We start from the raw sequence: 19,087 nt of genomic DNA, 5'->3' as shown, positions 1-19,087 counted from the left end.
CAGTACAAAATGGAATTGTCTGGCTCTGTCAGGTTACATTTTTGCCAGCTGTCAAGATAAACTTTTGTTACTGTCCTGAGTTGTTGTCCAGCCCAAATATGCAAAACAACCAAGAAAGGTTGAACCAGGTGATCCTTGAAGTCCCTTCCAACCGGGGATTCTGTGATTCAGCTGAAGCCCTGACTCTGCGTGTGATAACTGCTTATAGCAAAGACACACGTCAGCTTCCGAACAGCCTGCTGCTGTGATCACCCGTCTGCCTTTAGAGCAGAAGTAGACAACAGGCCGGCCGGGTACCACCCAGGATCTTCACTGATACTCCATCCAGCTTTAAAAAAAATGGAATTAAAAGCAACATAGAGTGTATTTAGTTTAGTTCTAGACCCGCAGATCTGTTGTGCAGAATTGATTAAGAGACTTGGTGGACCCAACATGTCTCAACTTCAAAGTGGTAATTTTTGTAAAGCACTGTGGAGACCCCTGCCACGGTCTGAGGCTCCCGCCGCCGGCCCTGAGGATGCTCCCCATGGCTCTGCCAGACTGTGCCCTTGCTTTCTCTAGCACCTCTTTCTGTTTTTCCTAGATCAGTAGCCATTGCGATTAAAAAATTACGGTGGTCAAATGACTTTTTAAAAGGTAAAAACATCTAACCCTGTTACCTGTGCCAGCACCTCCTGCTTCCCTCCTCTCACCACAGGTACCCTGTGCCCTTCCCGCCAGCACCCTCCTGCCCCCCCCCTCACACCCCCCGCCCGTGCCCGTCCCTCTTCCCCACCACCCCCATTCCCCTTCCGACCCCTCAGCCGGCTGCCCCGGGGCCCGGCCCGCCGCGCCTCCCGCCCGGGGCCGCTGCGGCGGGGCGGTGACAGGCCGCGCCGCCGGGCGCCATCTTGACCGCGGGCAGCTTCGGCTTCACGGGGGCTTCAGCGCGGCAGAGAGCAGCGGAGGCGGCCGCCAGCTTGGCTGAGGGCAGCAGCGCAACGCGGTGGAGGTGGGGGGGTGGAACCCAAACCAAACCCGGCACTAAAAACCCGCAGGAGCGGGGTGAAACCGGCAGCTGGTCCCGCCAGGGTTGAGCGGGGCGGTCAGGAGAGTCCCGGCAGTGCGGCGGCCCCGCGAGCAGCCGGGCACCCTGCGAGGCCATGGGGGTAGGTAGGAGCCGCGGCCGGGCCGGCGTGCAGGGGGCCGGGCCGAGCTGAGCTGAGCTGAGCTGAGGGCCTCTCTCGCCGCCTCTTGCCTTGCAGAGGATCGGGCTGCAGCTGCGCGCCACGCTGGAGAACATCACGGGGCTGCGGGCGGCCGGGGAGGACTTCCGCTGGTACCTCAAGGTGCGGGGGCGGCCGCGGTGCTGCGGCGCGCGGGGGCTGTCCGGCGGGACGCCCGGCCGGGGGGGGGCTGTGGCGTGGGGGTGTCACCTCGCTCGGCTTAAACAGCGACGTGGTTTTTCCCACACGGTGCAAGCGGGCTGCTAGAGCAGCAACGAGCGCGATGATGGAAGTATATAGGCGCGTTTAGCGTTAGTTTGTAATAATGGAAAGTCTTTAGTTCAGCGTTGGTCAGTGCCTCCACTGGTGAGGCGGTTGGTAACCCAATACCCATCGGTGGGTAACTCGGGTAAATCGTGAGATGCGCTATTCCCATCTTTTACTCTGTGACTGTGCTTTGTAACATGTTGTGCACCCGACGTGCGGAAGGGCAGACCCCCTGCGGCTTGCCGGCCTGTCGGGATAGGCGGCGACGGGTCCTCTGGGCTGGGAAACGGTGGGGATGGTGAATCCGGAGGGCTTACATCAGCTCCTGCAGCTTTTTAATCCCTGTTTATTGACATCTTTAAATTCTCTGATTTATGTTTCTTTTTCAGCTGAAATGTGGGAACTGCGGTGAAGTTTCTGAGAAATGGCAGTATCTGCGATTGATGGTATGTTTCCCTGTTGCAACCTGCATCAGAACAAAAATGAGAAAACAAACCTGCCCCTTACACGCAAGGGACATTAGCGTCAGGGATGTGACAAGTTGCACTTTAGATGAGATAGTATTTCAATAGGTACACGCATTCAGGAAATGCTGTCTTATTCCATAATAAAAAAAAAATATGTGGATATTGTTAATTGAAATATGCCATTGGAATGGTGACTGTTGGTGACAAAGTATTTACATCTGCTTTGAAAAGCCGCCTTTCTGTAAAAATATCATTTGCAAACAAACTCTGAAGTGATATCAGAATAAGTTTGTGCCTGTAGCATATTTCTCTGATGCTGATGGAATCTTTTTGGAGAAGTTTAGGTAATTCAACGTGAGTTAAGCATGCTAAATTAGCATTTATAAACTGAAAAAGCAGGATAAAATTTATCAGGGATAAAAGAAAGTTCTGTTCTTAGGAATAATCATCCCTTTTTGTTGCATACTACTGAAGGGTAAGAATGTATTTTGAGGAATTAATGGAACGTGCCTATGTGGACAAGACATAACTACCCGTTACTCACTATTTTAAGTCTAGAACAGAGTAATCCTTTGATAATCACAGTTTTCTGAATTACAGGTCTCGCTAGTTTAAAAAAATCCTTCTTGATGCAATATTTTTAAAAAGTTAAAGACCATTGTTGTAAAAACTACTTTACCTTTGCAGAAGTTTCCATTGGCTCAGCTAGAGTGTAGTTAAAAATGATGTCCCTGTTGTCATGGTTTTTAGGATAGTGCTCCCCTGAAAGGAGGCAGAGGAAGCGCCACTATGGTGCAGAAATGCAAGCTGTGCTCCAGGGAGAACTCCATTGGTATGTACTTAGAAATTTAAGAGGCATCACACATTTTACACATTTTCTCCTAAGGTTTTTTTTTGTCCCCATTTTTGCTTGAAGCTGTTTGTAAAGAGCATCCACCAGGGATTTTTTTCCTTGTACACTGATGCTTGCATTCAGAACAGGTATATCCTTGTCATCATGCTCATGGAGACAGCAAGGCCTCCCGGTGAGTTCAGGTTTCTGCATGAACTAAACTTGTATCCATAATGTCATCTTACAAAAGCACCTTTTTTTTGAGGGCCAACTACAGGAACTGCTTGGTTACTTTGTTTCTTTTACTTTGTATAAGGAAATTTCCTTGAAAGAAGCTGGTGCTTGGTTTGTGCTGAATAAATCTGAAGACATAATGTCACTCACTTTTACACTTCTGATTTTTTTTTTTTTTAGATATTTTAAGTCAGACAATCAAACCTTACAACGTAAGTTTGCTTTCTCTTTTATATAACAAGTGAAAGATAAATAAGCATTAATAATATTTTGAGGTTTTGCTTTATCATCACATTTCTCTTTCAAGAACACAAAAAGCTGGTATTCTCCTCTGACGGAAAATTCTTTTCTACATTTCATAAGCAAAACACAAAACTGTATCACTCAAATTAGAGGCGATTATTTAATGCCTGTATTAGTTTCCTTTTGAAGGCTTCCTTGTGGCAGATTAAGAAATTCTAGTTAATCACCACCTATTAAATGACCCCTGTCACTTGGGCCATCAGAGTTGATAGTACTGCCTTTAAAGCAATTCATTCCTAGACTAATGCTTGGCACTGTCTTTCCCTATTAGATGAAAACTAATGGTATTCTGACTCAATTATAGGCTGAAGACAGTGAGAAATTTAAAACGATAGTGGAGTTTGAATGCCGAGGTCTGGAACCAGTTGACTTTCAACCACAGGTGAGTTCTTACTCATTATTTGTTTCTCGGTTTTCAAGAGCACTTGTTATAGACTCTAGAGTGATAAAATACACACTATTTTAAATGGTATTCCTATGCCTGGAACATCCTGGACCTCCCTAGTTTTCCATCCTCTCCACAGTTCTTTCATTTGACTCCAAAAAAAACCCCAAACCATCATCCCCCCAAGCAGCTAACACTAACAACTCTAATATTCTTTGTGCCAGTAATATCCAAAATTAAGCACACCTTGGAGTTGTGTTCAAACTGCCATACAGGTGGCTCAGCACTGCTCATTTGGACTCATTTGAAAGGTCTTCATTGCTCAGATCATTGCAAAAGGGAGTCTTTCCCAAGGGAGAATTGCAAGAGCGCATTGTTAGATAAGACATGTTGAGGAGAGCACCACTGTGCTTCTTGGTATGTCACAGAGTAAATGAAGTTATGAAAAGTCTTCAGTATGCAGCCTCTAAAAATAAATTTTCTTTGAGATTTGACATCACCAAAGCCATAGGAAATGAATATTGACGTTTTTCCATTTGAAACTTGATCAGCCAAAGACTGAAGATCGATGGCAGTTAAAGACTGTTGCAAAACTCAATGTTCAGAGTGAAGGGCCAAGCCAGTCTTTGGCAATTCGTTTGCTCGTGCATGGTCATGCTGTATGCAAGCTAACTCCCTACTATATTTAACCTATTATTCCAGTCGGATTAGGTGTAAATAGACTGACAAATATAAACCTGCCTTATCCTTCGCTCAGACTGTGACACTGTGCTAAGAAACAGACCAAAAAAGCTGATCCTACAAAGAATTCGGTCTAAATAAAATCACCACTGCAGTGTGCTGCAGGAGGTCTTTTATTTATTTATTTACTTACATGAAGCCCATCTTTTTAAGGAACAGAAAGGTTATTAGTTTATTCCTGTCTGAAAGCTTTGCAGCCAGACCTAGGAACTTGCACTTCAGGAAAAATCTATGAGAAGACTACGAAATGTAGATGTTTATAGCTGTGCATCCTAGCTGTCAATTTTATTTTTATCTGCAGAACAAAAACTTAACAGCTGTAATAAAGCTTTTAATTAAATATTCTCAGTTTGGTCTGTGTACTCTATTGGAGAGTACACTTGAATCCCTGAACAGACATTTCAGTGAATTTTCTGCTGCATATATGAGTAAATATATAGACTTCTGCAGTTACAAATAATTCTATAAACAGCTTTATACTTGACACGATCCATGCCAGCCTTAGATCTGGCTTTCGATTAGCACCAAACAGGATAGCCCACAGCATTACTGTATTTTCTTTGTATTTTTCATAGATCTAATACAGCCATACCTGAAGTCAATTTAGAGTGGCTTAATACTTGCATGTCATATTTAAATTATAGTAGTTTCCTCAAAAAAATCATTTAAGTCAAAGAGGAGGTATCCTTTGATTGTCTGATTAAAAACCCGCTTTTCCTACCTAGTAGCAGCAACAAAGTCAAACTAGGTACTTGTGTGTTCTAATAATGGGCAAGGACAATTCCCCCCCCCCCCCCCCCCAATTTCTTATCTTTCTTGTTTAATGTGCTTAAATAGGTACATCTACTGCAAATCTGATATCATTTTTGGTTTTACTTGAGCATAGCTCAGCTCCTTTCCTGTCCTTGTCCCTCAAGTGAATGCTTTAACTAAAAACCTGAGGTTTCTTTATAAAATTTCTCTTAAACCTTCTTGAGCTTCTATGCTTTGTGGCACAACCAATAGTTTCATCGTAACAAAAGTGTGACATACCACTGTGCTGTAAAGTAAAACGGGTGGTTTTGGTTCTTTGGGGTGTGTTTTTATGCTTTAGCCATTGGTCCTTTGCTGGTCAGCAGAGGGCAGACAAGTCCTTGCATATCCCAGCTCCCTTATGCCGAGGTTAAATGAGTCTCTGCCCTGACGCCAAAGCTGTAAGAACGCAAGTCCCGCTGACTGGCTGGTACAGAAGCTTGTAATTCCAGTCACATGGCTTCTTGTTCCTTGGAGGGCCAGTGAATAGCTCCAGGTGGCAAAAGCAAGGCTTCTTTTATTTTTCTAGTGTTTGTTCTATACTGCAGCTCTGCATTTTTGTCCCATGATGCTGATCTCCCTCTGCACCCCTAGCAGTTCCCTTGAGATGGGCTGCTGACAATTATATAAAGGCCACATTCGCACTGTGCCTTGCAGATAGCTCTCCTGTTTTTACGTCTGCCACACTCCCTGCTATATTTAACTTCCAAGTGTTTAACCTTCCATTCAGATCCCCAAATATTTTAAAATCCTGTGTCTTACATCACACATTCTTACACAGTTAAATGTCTGACTGGCACTAGCAGGGATTTCTTTATCAAAAATGCAAGTGTAGATTGCTTGCAGAAAACCGGGAAGAAGCTACCTTTGCTTTTTAGCCATTTCTTAATAAAATTTTGTAGTTAGAAATGGCAGTGTAAGAAACATTCCTATATGCTATAGAGGTCACTGAAAATTTTAAATTTACTTCTAAAACTAATAGAACTTAATTTACAGCTTGATAACTCTGAACCCTAAAATGAGAAAGCTGTTCCTATAGAAGATGACAAAGAACACCTTGTTCCTGTGCTATACCCCACTGATACACTATTTCCTTCCTAGTGCTATCCTTTCCTTCACCTCTTTAAAAACAGCAACAGTAACAACAGTGAAGAACTCTCCCCTTTGAAATGATTGTTTGGGTATACTAATCTGTTCATTCAGCCAGCTGATCCTCCTTTCAGGTAAAGCTTAGTAGTCACTTTTGTACCTAAATCCAATACGGGCTGCTCCTTCTCTTGAGTGTCTTGGATTCTGACAATATTTAAGCCAAAACTATTAACTTTCTTCCACATTTTCTTTCTATTCTTTTCTTGCAATGTAAGTTTATTATGAAGCTATTTTATACATAATGCCTGCATGGATTCTGAACACAAATTAAAGCTATTAGTTGTTGGATGCTGCTACGTAAACTTAGAAACTTGGGTTTAACATTATCTAGAATTCTTGGAAATACCTTTTTGGCAGGAAAAAATAGAGGAGCAGTGTTCCCTCATTTTACTCTGTGGTTGCTTAGACTGAACTTTTCCAATTCACAAAGAGGGTCACAACCTTATACCGACCCTTAACCAGGAAAGAGCTTGACCATTCTTTACCTAATTTAAAAGAAATGCAATAAAAGTTCCTGCTGAGTTACCTTCTTTAAACATGTTTCAGTGATCGTATTTATTATTTTCTTGGTACAACTCACTCTTAAGAACTTACTGCAAATGTGTTTGCAGGCAGGGTTTGTCGCTGAAGGTGCAGAATCTGGCACACCATTCAATGACATAAACTTGTTAGAAAAGGTACGTTCTCTTAGTTTCATTAGTAAATCTAATTATCTAGCTTGCTTGCCCTAAGTCACTAGTCCAAAATACACACCCTGCACGTGCAAGAGACAAGTTTTGCTCTTTCATGGAAGTGCAAGGAAGGTCATAGCTGGAGAGAGAAGCTAAATGAACTATGAACAACCAGCATTACTAACAGCGTCATTTTAGAAGTACACCTTTTATAGCTTAGCAGCTGGCAAAGGTAGAAATGCAACTTTTCTTTTAAGTCACTCAGGAATTCCAGAGAGCAAACACCTGGAATAGTAAATGGATGGGGTTATTCAACATGGTGAACTGACTTTTCTAGGAAGGTGCCTGCACTTTTTCCTACGCGCAGAGATATTAAAAAGTAATATAAAGACACTGTCCTTCAAAGCTCAGGATAATGACTCCAGCATTGCAAATCTTCCTTGGCTGTGAGCAAGAGTCTCAAGGTCAAATCTGTTCCCTGGTATCCTACTTGGCAGGGATCTGCTTGTCTGCTTACCCACCTGACAAGGTATTGTAAATGATAGATAATCCTTTCATCTGGCATGGTTGTTGTCCACCACAGGCTGTGGACTACATATGAAGAAAAAAAAAAATCATTGTTAGAATAAAAACACTGAGACTGAAGCTCATTTAATTTCAGGTCAGTGCTCTTGCTTCTCTCAGGTAACAGAACTAGCTTAGTGAATGCACAATGCTTTCCACAGAAATCTAAGACCCAAGCTTTGAGTAAGGCTTAGTTTGGATTCCAGTCTGTGGTTTAGACAGTATTGTATTCTATCTTCTGCGACTAACAACATGAAATCTTATTTCCTACAGGATTGGAATGACTATGACGAAAAAACAAAGGAATCTGTCGGAATCTATGAAGTTACCCATAAATTTGTAAAATGCTGAAGTTCATAGCCCTAATAAGTCTTGACATGCTTATTGATGAATGAGCTGTAACCATCAGAGACTCAGTTTCCTTGGAGTTACTTTTCACATGGCTGTACTTTGGAAATGGAAGCCAGTTGTACTCACTGTCCCCAGGATGTCCTAATAAAATATTTTCCGCAGAGCACTCTGAGATGGCCTCAGTGCAAACTGAAAATAGTATATACGCTTGACTGAACTGTGCCATTTTCTTAATGTTGTCTTTCTTGGAAATATATATGGTTGTGACAGACTGTAGCTTAACTACAGTATCAAGAATTTATTGCCTTAAAGCTTTTAATAGCCTGTCACCAAGAAGTACCCATGTTTGACTCTCTAACATAAGCAAATAAGGTCTTTTCACTCACCACTCCTACCATCAGCAAATGGCTATGAGTATTACTAAAGGAATGTGTTAACTGTTCAAGCAAAAAAGTACATCTTTAATAGCTTTTGGCCAGTTCAAGTAAAGACCCCGAGGTGAGTTTACTGAGAACACTTATTAAGCTTGACCGCTATTGACATTTACACATAGCTGTTACAATCTTCTGAAAACTAAGTTATCTTTCTGAGTGTGTCATTAAGTAAACCTCACTCATTTCTAGTTGAAGACAAACTTTCTACTTCTTGGCAAGTGCACTCACAAGCTCACCAGCTGTTCTCATGTTTTTTTTAAAAAAAAAAAACACAACCAACCAACCAACCAAAAACACAAACCCAAAAACCTTCTTTAGTGAATTTCATTCAAAGGCATTTGGTCTGATTATTTCCTTCACCCCCCAAAGGGGGATCACCTTCCTTTCTTTATTTAAATGAGCAAGAACAATCAGAGACAGTTTTAAAGTAAGTTTTAAAATAATCCTTTTCAACTGAAAACTAGGAAGAGCACATTACAGGCTGCAGAGGAAACAGCCCTGACTAGGAAAAGCCTTTGGGCTTACATATTTAAAGCGTGCCTCTCCCTTTCCTAGCACTTGCAGTTCATACTTCAAGATATGGTATTGCTTATGCTTACTGCGATAAAGAAGAAAGACACTGGGAGAAACTGGAAGCTGAGATATCCAGAGGAAGAGTAAAGGCAAGGAGATTTCTGAGCCTCTCAACCTAACGTGTGACATCCAACCAACGTGCTCAGACTTTATGTTGTAGATTTGGTTGTCCAGGACAACCAAAATAGATTGTTATCTTGGTTGTCCAGGACACTGTGCTGAAAGACATGAGCTGCACTGTTTTTTACTCAGCTCTAGAGAAAGACTCTCCTTCCCAGAAGAAAAAGAGTTGAAGTCAAGAGGGTTAAAAGGCAGAGGAGTTCAAGTTATACATACCATAATTAATTTTCTGTAAAAATGGGTATCTCATGCAAAGGGCATCTGTGTTGTAATCCCAGCAACTCAGAGCACCTTTGGTTTCTTGACCAACAAAGGCCTCTTCCCCCTTTGCTATCACTCACTTTGTAGGTGGCAGAGTCCCAGTTGTGAACAGCACACGACAAACTGGTCTGCATCAGTTTCATCTTGCATTCACAGCATCACTAAGTTGTACTGATGTCTATGCTCAAGCTCTCCTGCAGTCCTTCAGAGAGTTCTGATAAGTCTTCAAAATTTCTGCAACAAGCCCCAATGCATTACAGACACAGCTCAAGGCACTAAGACTCTGGCATTTGCTACAATAAATAATGTCAAAAGTTTTAGCTGATAGAACAAGGAGGAAATAGGAAAATGTTCTGTTGAGGTTACTTTTTCACAGTAAGAGGGAGTTTGAACAAAAGAGAACCCCAAAAGACAAAGTTCAGCGCTTTTTCTAAGGCACAAGAGCACAGGTTTATGTAGCAAAACAAAAGCAGATTATTGGACAGACTTCTCGTATGGAAGGGAAGAGCCAACACTGCAGTATGCTTTCAGTATTATTTTCAATCTTTATAAGAAACATGAGCTATTGATAAAGGGACTACCCATACTGTCTAATTTTGATACAGCAATAAAAGAACTTTGTGGTTATTAACAGATAGCTTTATTACAATACAGTCTTTTCCAGTCAACAACACAGTTGGTGATTGCAGGTTACTTAAAGCCTCCCACTTCATTTTCTGTTTCTCGAAAAGCTGTTACAGTGGAAAGGCTCAAGCAGTTGAGGCACAATCAATTCCGATACTGAATCAAGTTTGAAGAGAAAAGTAAGTGTGGCAAGTTAGTAAGTAAGCTTACAGCAAGAGTGTAAATCTAACCGCTCTTTCGTATTTAAAACTATTGCATATTTATTTTTTAAATCAAACAGTTTAAGAGTGGTATCACAGTGCTGTTGCCTGTCTGAACACTCCCGGAACACAGATGTTCTGAGTTCATAAACTTGGTAACAATGCTTTCTATTTTAAATGATGTGTTTTAAGAACACATGGATCTGCTGGAACAGATGGATCTGTGACTTAATTTTGACATTGTGAACGTCTATATTTCCTGAAATATGTGTTCAAGGTCAGTACTTGATTTCTTTAAAATAGATAATAATTTAACACTGAATCTAACAGTATTCAAGTTCAATGAAGATAAATGAAGCCAATTAAGCCGGGCAGTCTCAGCCACGTTGAACACTGATTAGTATGGCAGTTAGACAGTCTGCATTTTGCACTGCAACTGTAGGGTTCCAACGTTTTTATGTCTAACTACCGATTTTCTTGCCCTTTAAAACATTAAAGATATCTTCTAGTGACTTGTATATACACTGAAGGAATTCTTTGCCGTTCCTAGTTGGGTAAGCGGAAACATTACAACCTATCCAATCCTCATGTACCTGATATCCTACTCCAAAGCCATCTGACACCACTGGGCCAAACCCCCCTAATTGCACAGCTGGGCTAACCAACGTGCTTGTAGAAATGATGTTGTGATTAAGCCGAGCATAGGCTTGGTCTTGATAGAAATCAGGCAGTGCAAGACCTTTGGATAAGGCTAAATAGCGCAAGCCAAAGAGATGTCGGTCAAATCCCTGACCTGTTAAAATAAAATAACAAGTGTTAGAGAGACGACTAATTTTTGTGAGAAGTAAACTCACTTATTTTGACATCACATCATTTTTCAACCGCAAAAGAGGAGGTCTATAGAACTGGGGCTTATTTTTGTATTTCAGGAATTATTTTTCAGCACCCAGACATTCTTCACTTGTAATACACATATCCTAGGGAATGAGGGCTTCCTGTTTTACTGCTAGCCTCAACCAGGAATCACAATAGTAAACAAAAGTGCAATGTTAACAATTTTAATACTACATCGCATTCTTTGATTAACTATTTATCTGAACATATCCAGAAAGGCTTTACTAAAATTTATAAATCTAAAAAGGAAGAGGATCTTGCATCAACAAAAGGAGACAAATTTTAGACTCCATGGGGTAATGTTCAACAACCAATTTTACTGAAACAATACAACACGTTATGCTTCTGGGAAGGGCAATTCAAAAGAAAGCATTTAGAAAAATACCAGGAGTAGCACAGCCAAAGAATCAGTTTGATTTTGAAGTTGTTAAAGCCTGTTAAAGGGGATAACCCCTGCAGGGATAAGATAGTAACTCCTCAGACATAAAGGCAAAGTTCTTGGTTGCCTTGGGGACTACAACACGCACTAAGTATTCATCAAATCTTCAAATAACCCAGCTGCTACAAGGACAAAAACTAAAGAATAAAAGATTCTCAACACATTAACAACAAAGTGGGAAGTACAGAGGAATTCTCCTCCATCAAGAAATGAGTCTTAGAGAATGCATTTTAAACTGCAGCATTCTGCTACAGTTTTTCTCAAGTTTACATTAACATTAGACCTCCATCAAAATTAAATTATTTACTTGTGAAGTAAATGTTTGTAGCAACCTTAATAGACGTTTAGTGCAAAAGCAAGAGTGTTTGATATATTTCTACTTACCCATAGCAGCTTCTTTTGTCAAACGGCCATGGTATTTTGAACACTCCATTATCAACTTCTGAAGCTCTTCTGTGCTGTGTTTGGACAGTTCCCTGACAAAAGCTTCTGAACATTTCTTTGTATGGATAGAGGCAGGACGTATAGTTTCTGTACGACCATGTTTGAAAGCTGCAGTGCTACAAGACTCATACGTAGCAACAGTCTGATTGTATTGTCGAAGGAAAGCCATCTGGAAGGCAAGCTGAGCCACAGCATCTGGGCTTACCTTCTTCTGCTTTAGAAGGTCCTTGCCCCCTTCCTGGAACTGAATCAGATTAAGAGACAGTGCTTCTACACTGGCATCAAATTTCTGTTTGGCTTTGGTAATTCCTGTTTTTAAGGCATCATTCAGCTTAAAGTCAAGTTTCTGCACTGCTCTAGAAGAGTCTACTGAAGCAGGCTGGGACTGGGGGCTGATGGCTGGTGTCTTGGTGCTATCTTTAAAAACCTCATTCTGGAACCTGAGCACAGCCACACCATCTCCCCAGGAATGTTCAAAATTAACTCCTGCAGTGCCATCCTTAGTTATGATAAGATTAAAGGATTTGTCATACCAGCGGTTAGCACCATCTCCATGCAACATAGTGTGGGACAAGTGCACAAAGTCTTTAACGGCAAAATCATCTAAACTTAAACAAAACACAGCAGAGTCTACTTTTTGAAGAGCTTCTTCATTGCCATTATCCAGTAGATTCTTTCTCAGCAATGCCCATGTATCTCGATTTTCACTGGAGAGGTAGCCAAGAGGGAAGGCCGGGGCTGGACTGTTGTCACTAAGGATGTATTTCAAGTGTGCTTGTATTTCTGAAGGTTTCAGCATATTTCCATCTCTATCAAGAACATCAAATATATAAAAATTCCCATTTCTCAGTACCAGTAAATGTTTTGCCTTTTCATCCGTATAAAGCTCATCTCTGTTGAGTTTAGGCAGCCGTGTAGAATTGAAAAGCCTGAAGTACTGAGACATATCAAGGGGGTATGCATTGACCATGTAGGCACCAAACCAAGAAAGTGAAGAAGGCACAAATCGGATAATTTTTTTAAAGAGTTGAGTGTCACTTTTTTCTGGATTGAGGTGAAAAACCTCTGGTTCAAGATAACCAGCCCTGAAGGTCTTCATAAAACGTATAGCAGAAACAGTCATGTTTGTAGCTCGTACGAGCTGATCGTTATACTCAGATTTTGGATCAGGATTAAAAGACATAAATGCATTAAAATTCAAAACAACAGGTTCACGTGCTCTTAGGTACATGTCAAACCAGGGACCTGAAAATGGAGAGTTGAAAAATAGGTCAGAACATAAAAGCAGCTTACTGAGTCAAACCAGAGGTTCATGCAGTCAATATCCTGCCTCCAACAGTGATCGGCTCTTGAAGCACATGCAAACAAGACAAACATATGCAATAATTCCCCCAGGAATTCTCCCAACCTCCAATTATGAAGAAAGGTACTGTTGGCTAATTGTAAAAATAATGTGTTTGGAGTAATCCGTATTAAGAGTGTCAATGTCAGCAGCAACAAGGGCTGGTTTCCATGTTTTCTATATGGCTCAGTGATAAACCATAACTCCCGCCACATACAATGCAGCTCCCCAGCACTGTATTTTGGTGCACACCTCACATTTGGAGTAGAACGTGCTTTTACCTACTCTTAAGCTATTAATTTCTGCAACACTGTCACTGAGGGGTTCCTGCACCGTTATTTCTGATCCAGTGTTATCTTCGTTCCTGGCAGCATTCCATCTACATTTGCTGTCTTACATTTCCACCTCCTTCCTCTTTCTATCCACTAAAATGATCAGCACAGGGCAAAACTCTTGATACCGATGCATTACCATTGGTCTCTCAAGCTGGCAAAAAGATGAGGTTAGAGGGGACCTCACGGTTATTCTTCCAGGCCCAGAACTGACTTCAGAAAGCACAATTACATTTGACACCCACAGGTCTTTTAGACAGTCTGTGAGCATATCAAGAAGTGACCGAAAGGTTTTGTGCTTGCCAAAACCAAGGGAACTAATCACAGCTCTAAAAAGTAGTCACACCTTTACACCTGCCTATGAGTAAATGAAAATCCTGGATGCAGAGGCAGAGAAGGCATTTTTTAAGTAGGTTCTATTTCATCATCATTAACAACTTCAAACTTGGCAAGCTCTGGTAGGCCACACTGACTGGATGCAGACAAAGGGTGCAAGTGCACACCAACTTCACCTCAAGGCAGCCAATGTATTAAAAACTATTATTCCAAGCCTGGATCAGTCCCAAATAGGACCTTATAGCTGGGCTGTAAGAAGCACAAGGGGTAACTCAAGGACCTAAGTTACAATTTTAATTCCAGGCCCTCACAGGTGAGTAACTAGCCTTCATCTGCAGTTTTGAAACCACACCCATCACCATCACATAGTCTTTTAACCTTGGACTTGAAAGTCGAAGGTGGAGGCAACTATACGTACTTTCAGAAACCAATTTCAAGTGGAACAGGTCTTTTATGAGGTCTAAAAAGAATAACTAAACAAAAAGGAATACAAACACCCCACAGCTCATAGACACAGCATGCTGGTTAGTGTTGACAAACACCATAAAGCCACCAGTTAAAATCCTAGATGTTGTTCAAAGTGAATGGAAAATTAAAGATAAGACCAAACAGCAGCTTTTGTGAAATAATGTGGTATTCTCTACAGAATTTGTGGTAGGTAACACCCTTATAGGCAGTCTCAACAGATAGCAAGGACAGAGGCGCATTCGCTGGGCAACATGCAAACTTCTGCTTCCATGGGTATTTGAATATTTCCACCTCTGTTGCTACCCACCCAATACTTTCCGAAGCCGACACTTGTATTTGGAAGCCAGTGGAAGCAATAATAAGGAACAATAATAAAAAAACCTATATGCATACTCTCTCTCTCTCTCTTGTTTTTCTTTATTCCCATCTTCCTCTTTCTGTCACTCCTTTTGTTTTGCTCTTTAAAAGAATATAGTTTTGTAGTTCGGGGGGGAGGGGGGGGGGAGTGTTAATCCAGAGCACTAACCACTTCTACCTCCCAAAGCTTAGTCATATTTTCTGACACACACATACCCACCCACCCCAGAGTTCAGCTTTCTTGCTAAAAAACTTGGAATTATTTGAAAATGATTGGTTTAGTTTCCTTAAGTGAGTTACCAGTTAAGCTCCTCTATTAACCTAAACATAAATAGGCAGTAAGGGAAAAAAAAAAAAAAAAAAAAAAAAAACAACCAAACAAGATAAACCCTGTAAACTCAAATTTAAATACAGCAACTCATGAAAAAATACCGTTTCTCCAATATCCATCTACTCAGAATTCTGCTGTATAGAAGTGAGATGATGGGCATTCTTCTTTCCACCAGAGGCTCAGAATTTGCTCAAAATTCAATCACAGGTAGTATTCACAGCATGTTATTCCAAGTTTATGGAGTAGAGAACTTAAGCTTCAGCCTATTTTATTTGTAGCATTATGAGCTGTCTCATGATGATCTACAGACTCCTGTATCCAGTAGGCCAACATACCTGTGATGTAACTAGTATGCTTGTTCCTATTGTCTTGAGCAACCAGTTGCTCATGCAGCTCTCTTCCAATTCCCTTTTCAAAGTGACGAGCAAGTTCTTCAGTTTTCCTGCAGCAATCAATAAGAGTCAAAATGCTGTCAGAAGCCATAGTTTTTATATGTAACACTTGGCTTTGAAGCAGCACATGATACTGCAATACATGTATCTTGTTTGTCCGTACCTGAATTGGTCATCATTTAAAAGCGGTTTCTGGGCGTTCAGATATCTCATAATTGTATCTTCTAGTTTGGGAACCGGCAGTCTGAAGGAAGGGGAACAGAGAGACATGCACTTTATGAGCAATGGTACTAATGAATTCTGTTTCTTACACAGCAGTCTCTCTTTCCCTCCCCTCTTCCCCTCCCCTCTTCCCCATCCTTCCTTATGCCCTATATTATCCAAATGGCTAAAAAATTTCATGTGGAAGATGAGAAGAAAGGGAATAGATGGACATACATCATCACAGCATAAGGTTCTTGGAAAACAGGGTGGAAAAACAGGTTGACTGTCTTGTTACAAAGGTATTGCAGTGAAGTGCCTTAATACCTTACAGGGAATACAATGACATGAAACCATTGCACAGAGAAGCAGTCATTTAGAAGGAAGGTTTAGTTCGGTAGCCAGCCCTATATGGGGACTTCCACAGCACTGCTGGTGCTGAACATCTACTCTTGCAAATTTCCTAATCAGTACTTTTGTCATCTTCCTCTCAGCCTAAACATAGAACCATAGAATCACAGAATGGTTTAGGTTGGAAGGGACCTTAAAGATCATCCAGTTCTAATCGCCCTGCTGTGGGCAGGCACACCTCCCACTAGACCAGGTTGCTCAACGCCCCATCCAGCCTGGCCTTGAACACCTCCAGGGATGGGGCAGCCACAACTTCTCTGAGCAACCTGTTCCAGTGTCTCACCACTCTCAGAATGAAAAATTTCTTCCTAGTATCAATTCTACACCTGCCCTCTTCCAGTTTGAAGCCATTCCCCTCATCCTATCACTACATGCCCTTGTAAAAAGTCCCCCTCCAGCTTTCTTGTAGGCCCCCTTTAGGTACTGGAAAGCTGCTATAAGGTCTTCCCGGAGTCTTCTCTTTTCCAGGCTGAACAACCCCAACTCTCCGCCTGTCTTCATAGAAGAGGTGCTCCAGCCCTCTGATCATCTTTGTGGCCTTGTCTGGACTCTTTCCAACAGGCCCATGTCCTTCTTATGTTGGGGGCTCCAGAGCTGGACACAGCACTCCAGGTGGGGTCTCAGTAGAGCAGAGTAGAGGGGCAGAATCACCTCCCTCGACCTGCTGCCCACGCTGCTTTAGATGCTGCCCAGGATGCAGTTGGCCTTCTGGGCTGCAAGCGCACATTGCCCGCTCACGTTGACCTTCTCATCAACCAACACCCCCAAATCCAACATGAAAATGCTATTTTTACTACAAAATAATGCTATTACACTCACAGAGGTTACTTTACAAGCTGAAGGGATGTTTCAGTAGTAGGCTAATAGTCATATTTACTCTTTAAAAATTAAATCACTCCTCTCCACTGTGATTTTGGCAGAGCGGTACACCAAGAGCCGAGCAGCACATCCCGAGCGCGGCCATACAGAAACGGGACGGAGGGCACTTTCCTCTCCTCACAGCGGACACTCCGGGGCCGCCGTCCCCACACGGCCACCTGCCGCCGCCGCCACCGACCTCTGCCCGCGTCCCCCCGGCGCCCGGCCCGCCGGCTGCCCTCGGCGGCCGCCCCGGGACCGGCAGCCACGCTCGCTCCGCGGAGGACACTCGCTCCAGACCTCGTCCCGGCGCCTCAGGAGGCCGCGCGACGGGCGGCGCGGAAGGGCAGGGTGCCCGGCGGGCCCAGCAGGGAGCGGAGCAGCGTCCCGCCGTACCTGGGCAGGCTCTTCTGGTAGTGCATGGTGGGCACGATGCTGCGGTGCAGGTACTCGGCAGCGCCCGCGCTGCTGTAGCCCCGCCGCCAGCGCGCCGCCGCCGCCGCCCCCCGCCGCCGCAGCAGCAGCAGCTGCCGTCTCGCCGCCATGATGCCCGCGTCAGAGGCCGTGAGGCACCGCCCGCGCCGCTCCCCTCGCTGCCGCCCCCGGGCCGGCGGGAGCGGCCGCCCTGCGGCCAGCTGGGTCCACGGTGGAGCCCGTTTGGGACGAGCTCACAAGGCCCCGCGGCGCGGCGGAGGAGCTGCGGCTTGTTGTTCCCCGAGGCGCACAGGGAAGGGGCGGGGGGGGAGGTCAGCCGAATGGCGGCCGGGCCCCGCGGCACCGAGAGGGACCCCCAGCGCTCGCCTGCCCGGCGGGCCTCGGTAGCGCCGGCTGCTCCGACCTGCGCGGCCGTCCGCGGGGGAAGGCCCAGCGGCAGAAGTGAAGGTTGCAGCGAGCGTGGAGGTCGACGAGATTTCACGAAGCATTTTTTTATTATTATTTCATTTGGAGGGCGCATTTGATGCGTGCCGCCGGGGTAGCAAAGTTATCTGGGGTTTGAAGGTGTTCTGGAGTGGGTCGGTACAGCACTAGTTCGGTCCTCTTCTGTTGTATGCATTAATAAAATTTTCTGCGATCTTCTTGTTTTCACAGCACTCTTGTTCAGCATAAAGACTCCACACAGTTTTTCTCTTTTTTTTCTTTTGGTGTGTGTCCGTATGTCTTACTGACCAGGCAGCGTGAAGGTGCCGCCTCCAAACAGAGCCGTTAAAGCTCTCATGAGATTTTTCATTCTTAAGTGAGCAGGTAACAACACTGTATTACAGTATAAAATATAATATTGTAAACACACGATTTTATTGTACTGTATGAAATAATTTCCATAAAAACACTGAATAATCTTAGAATAACCCAGAAAATACAGAAATGTTTTGGTAAGAAAGCATGGCACGGTGAACAGTTACGATCATGTATTTTTATCAGATATTCAGTAGCATAAAAATCAGCATTGGGATTGAATGCGGACACAGCAAAGGAAAGGAAAGCAATCCCTGTGGCTTAGTCCGATAATCCTCTGAAAGTAAATTGGCCCTACTCTAATCAACATAGTGATTGGAGAAAAAGTGAAATCATTTCACTTCCAAGATAACAAATAACAAATGCCAGAAGGTGTCCTTGCGTGCTTCAGTATACAGCTATTTTCTGTTCGATGCGTATCTCTTATAATACTCATTCAGCCTTTTTTCGCCATGAAAACAAAAACCCCAAGCCTGCTTTGGTTAATGAAGTTCAGTTCCACCTAGCTTGCCCTGTTGTGATAGTCCAGTTCAAAATATTACCTACTCTGCCCTTTAGAAAAACTGCAGTAACATTACTTTTACCGATTTGAACGCATGACTCGCACTGTTCCCTGTCTAGGTTTGGATGTCCAGATCCCAGCCTGGGGAGACTGAGGAATGCACTCAAACGCCGTCTTTCTCCCAGGAGTGTCACTTTGTTTTGAACCAGTCTTGTTTTAGAAATACTACTGCATTCTGTTCTAATTTTCCAGAGCCCCCTAATCTTCTTCCAGGGTCTTAATGATGTAGTCGATAATAGGATTGTTGGTATTAATTTGGAACAATAATGCCAGCTGCTTGCTTGGTGGCTATTGGCAGAGGGGTGACCTTGCAG

The 19,087-nt window shown here is 43.1% G+C and overlaps 2 protein-coding genes across 5 annotated transcripts; one reads left to right on the top strand and one right to left on the bottom strand.

The window, feature by feature from the left end:
- Positions 1–897: 897 nt before the first annotated feature.
- CZIB (CXXC motif containing zinc binding protein) lies at positions 898–8,164 on the top strand. Of its 4 annotated transcripts, XR_014269216.1 has the most exons (9): positions 898–1,148; positions 1,245–1,328; positions 1,862–1,918; positions 2,690–2,771; positions 3,186–3,217; positions 3,613–3,690; positions 6,328–6,449; positions 6,987–7,052; positions 7,884–7,925. XR_014269216.1 is itself a non-coding variant. In XM_082483598.1 (8 exons), exons 1-8 carry the CDS (start codon positions 1,143–1,145, stop codon positions 7,959–7,961), a joined length of 483 nt encoding a protein of 160 aa, XP_082339724.1. In that variant the 5' UTR covers positions 898–1,142; the 3' UTR covers positions 7,962–8,164. The 4 variants fall into 4 exon arrangements, 3 of the variants coding, with proteins under 3 accessions (XP_082339724.1, XP_082339725.1, XP_082339726.1); XM_082483598.1 differs by lacking the exon at positions 6,328–6,449 and having other exon boundaries at positions 7,884–8,164; XM_082483600.1 differs by lacking the exon at positions 6,328–6,449 and having other exon boundaries at positions 1,136–1,152; positions 7,884–8,164.
- A 1,811-nt stretch (positions 8,165–9,975) lies between these two features.
- On the bottom strand, positions 9,976–17,526 carry CPT2 (carnitine palmitoyltransferase 2). The gene is made up of 5 exons (XM_082484488.1): positions 17,375–17,526; positions 15,672–15,752; positions 15,452–15,558; positions 11,891–13,195; positions 9,976–10,966 (listed from the first exon to the last, which is right to left on the bottom strand). The coding sequence occupies exons 1-5, from the start codon at positions 17,521–17,523 to the stop codon at positions 10,635–10,637; spliced, it is 1,974 nt and encodes a 657-aa protein (XP_082340614.1). The 5' UTR covers positions 17,524–17,526; the 3' UTR covers positions 9,976–10,634.
- Positions 17,527–19,087: the final 1,561 nt, after the last annotated feature.

The sequence above is a fragment of the Vanellus vanellus genome (genome assembly GCF_965231255.1).
Source record: "Vanellus vanellus genome assembly, chromosome: 5".
Classification (NCBI taxonomy): Eukaryota; Metazoa; Chordata; class Aves; order Charadriiformes; family Charadriidae; genus Vanellus; species Vanellus vanellus.
The sequence above is the reverse complement of the archived record's forward strand: the minus strand, read 5'-3'. Positions and strand labels throughout refer to the sequence as shown.

Bases quoted from the DNA above. Each gene is read 5' to 3' on its own strand.
- CZIB (XM_082483598.1), top strand. The intron at 3,218-3,612 runs GTAAGTTTGCTT...ACTCAATTATAG, and splicing joins AGACAATCAAACCTTACAAC to GCTGAAGACAGTGAGAAATT. The intron at 3,691-6,986 runs GTGAGTTCTTAC...ATGTGTTTGCAG, and splicing joins CAGTTGACTTTCAACCACAG to GCAGGGTTTGTCGCTGAAGG.
- CPT2 (XM_082484488.1), bottom strand. From the start codon at position 17,523: ATGGCGGCGAGACGGCAGCTGCTGCTGCTGCGGCGGCGGGGGGCGGCG. The intron at 15,753-17,374 runs GTACGGCGGGAC...CCCTTCCTTCAG, and splicing joins TACCAGAAGAGCCTGCCCAG to ACTGCCGGTTCCCAAACTAG. The intron at 15,559-15,671 runs GTACGGACAAAC...TGATTGCTGCAG, and splicing joins TTAAATGATGACCAATTCAG to GAAAACTGAAGAACTTGCTC.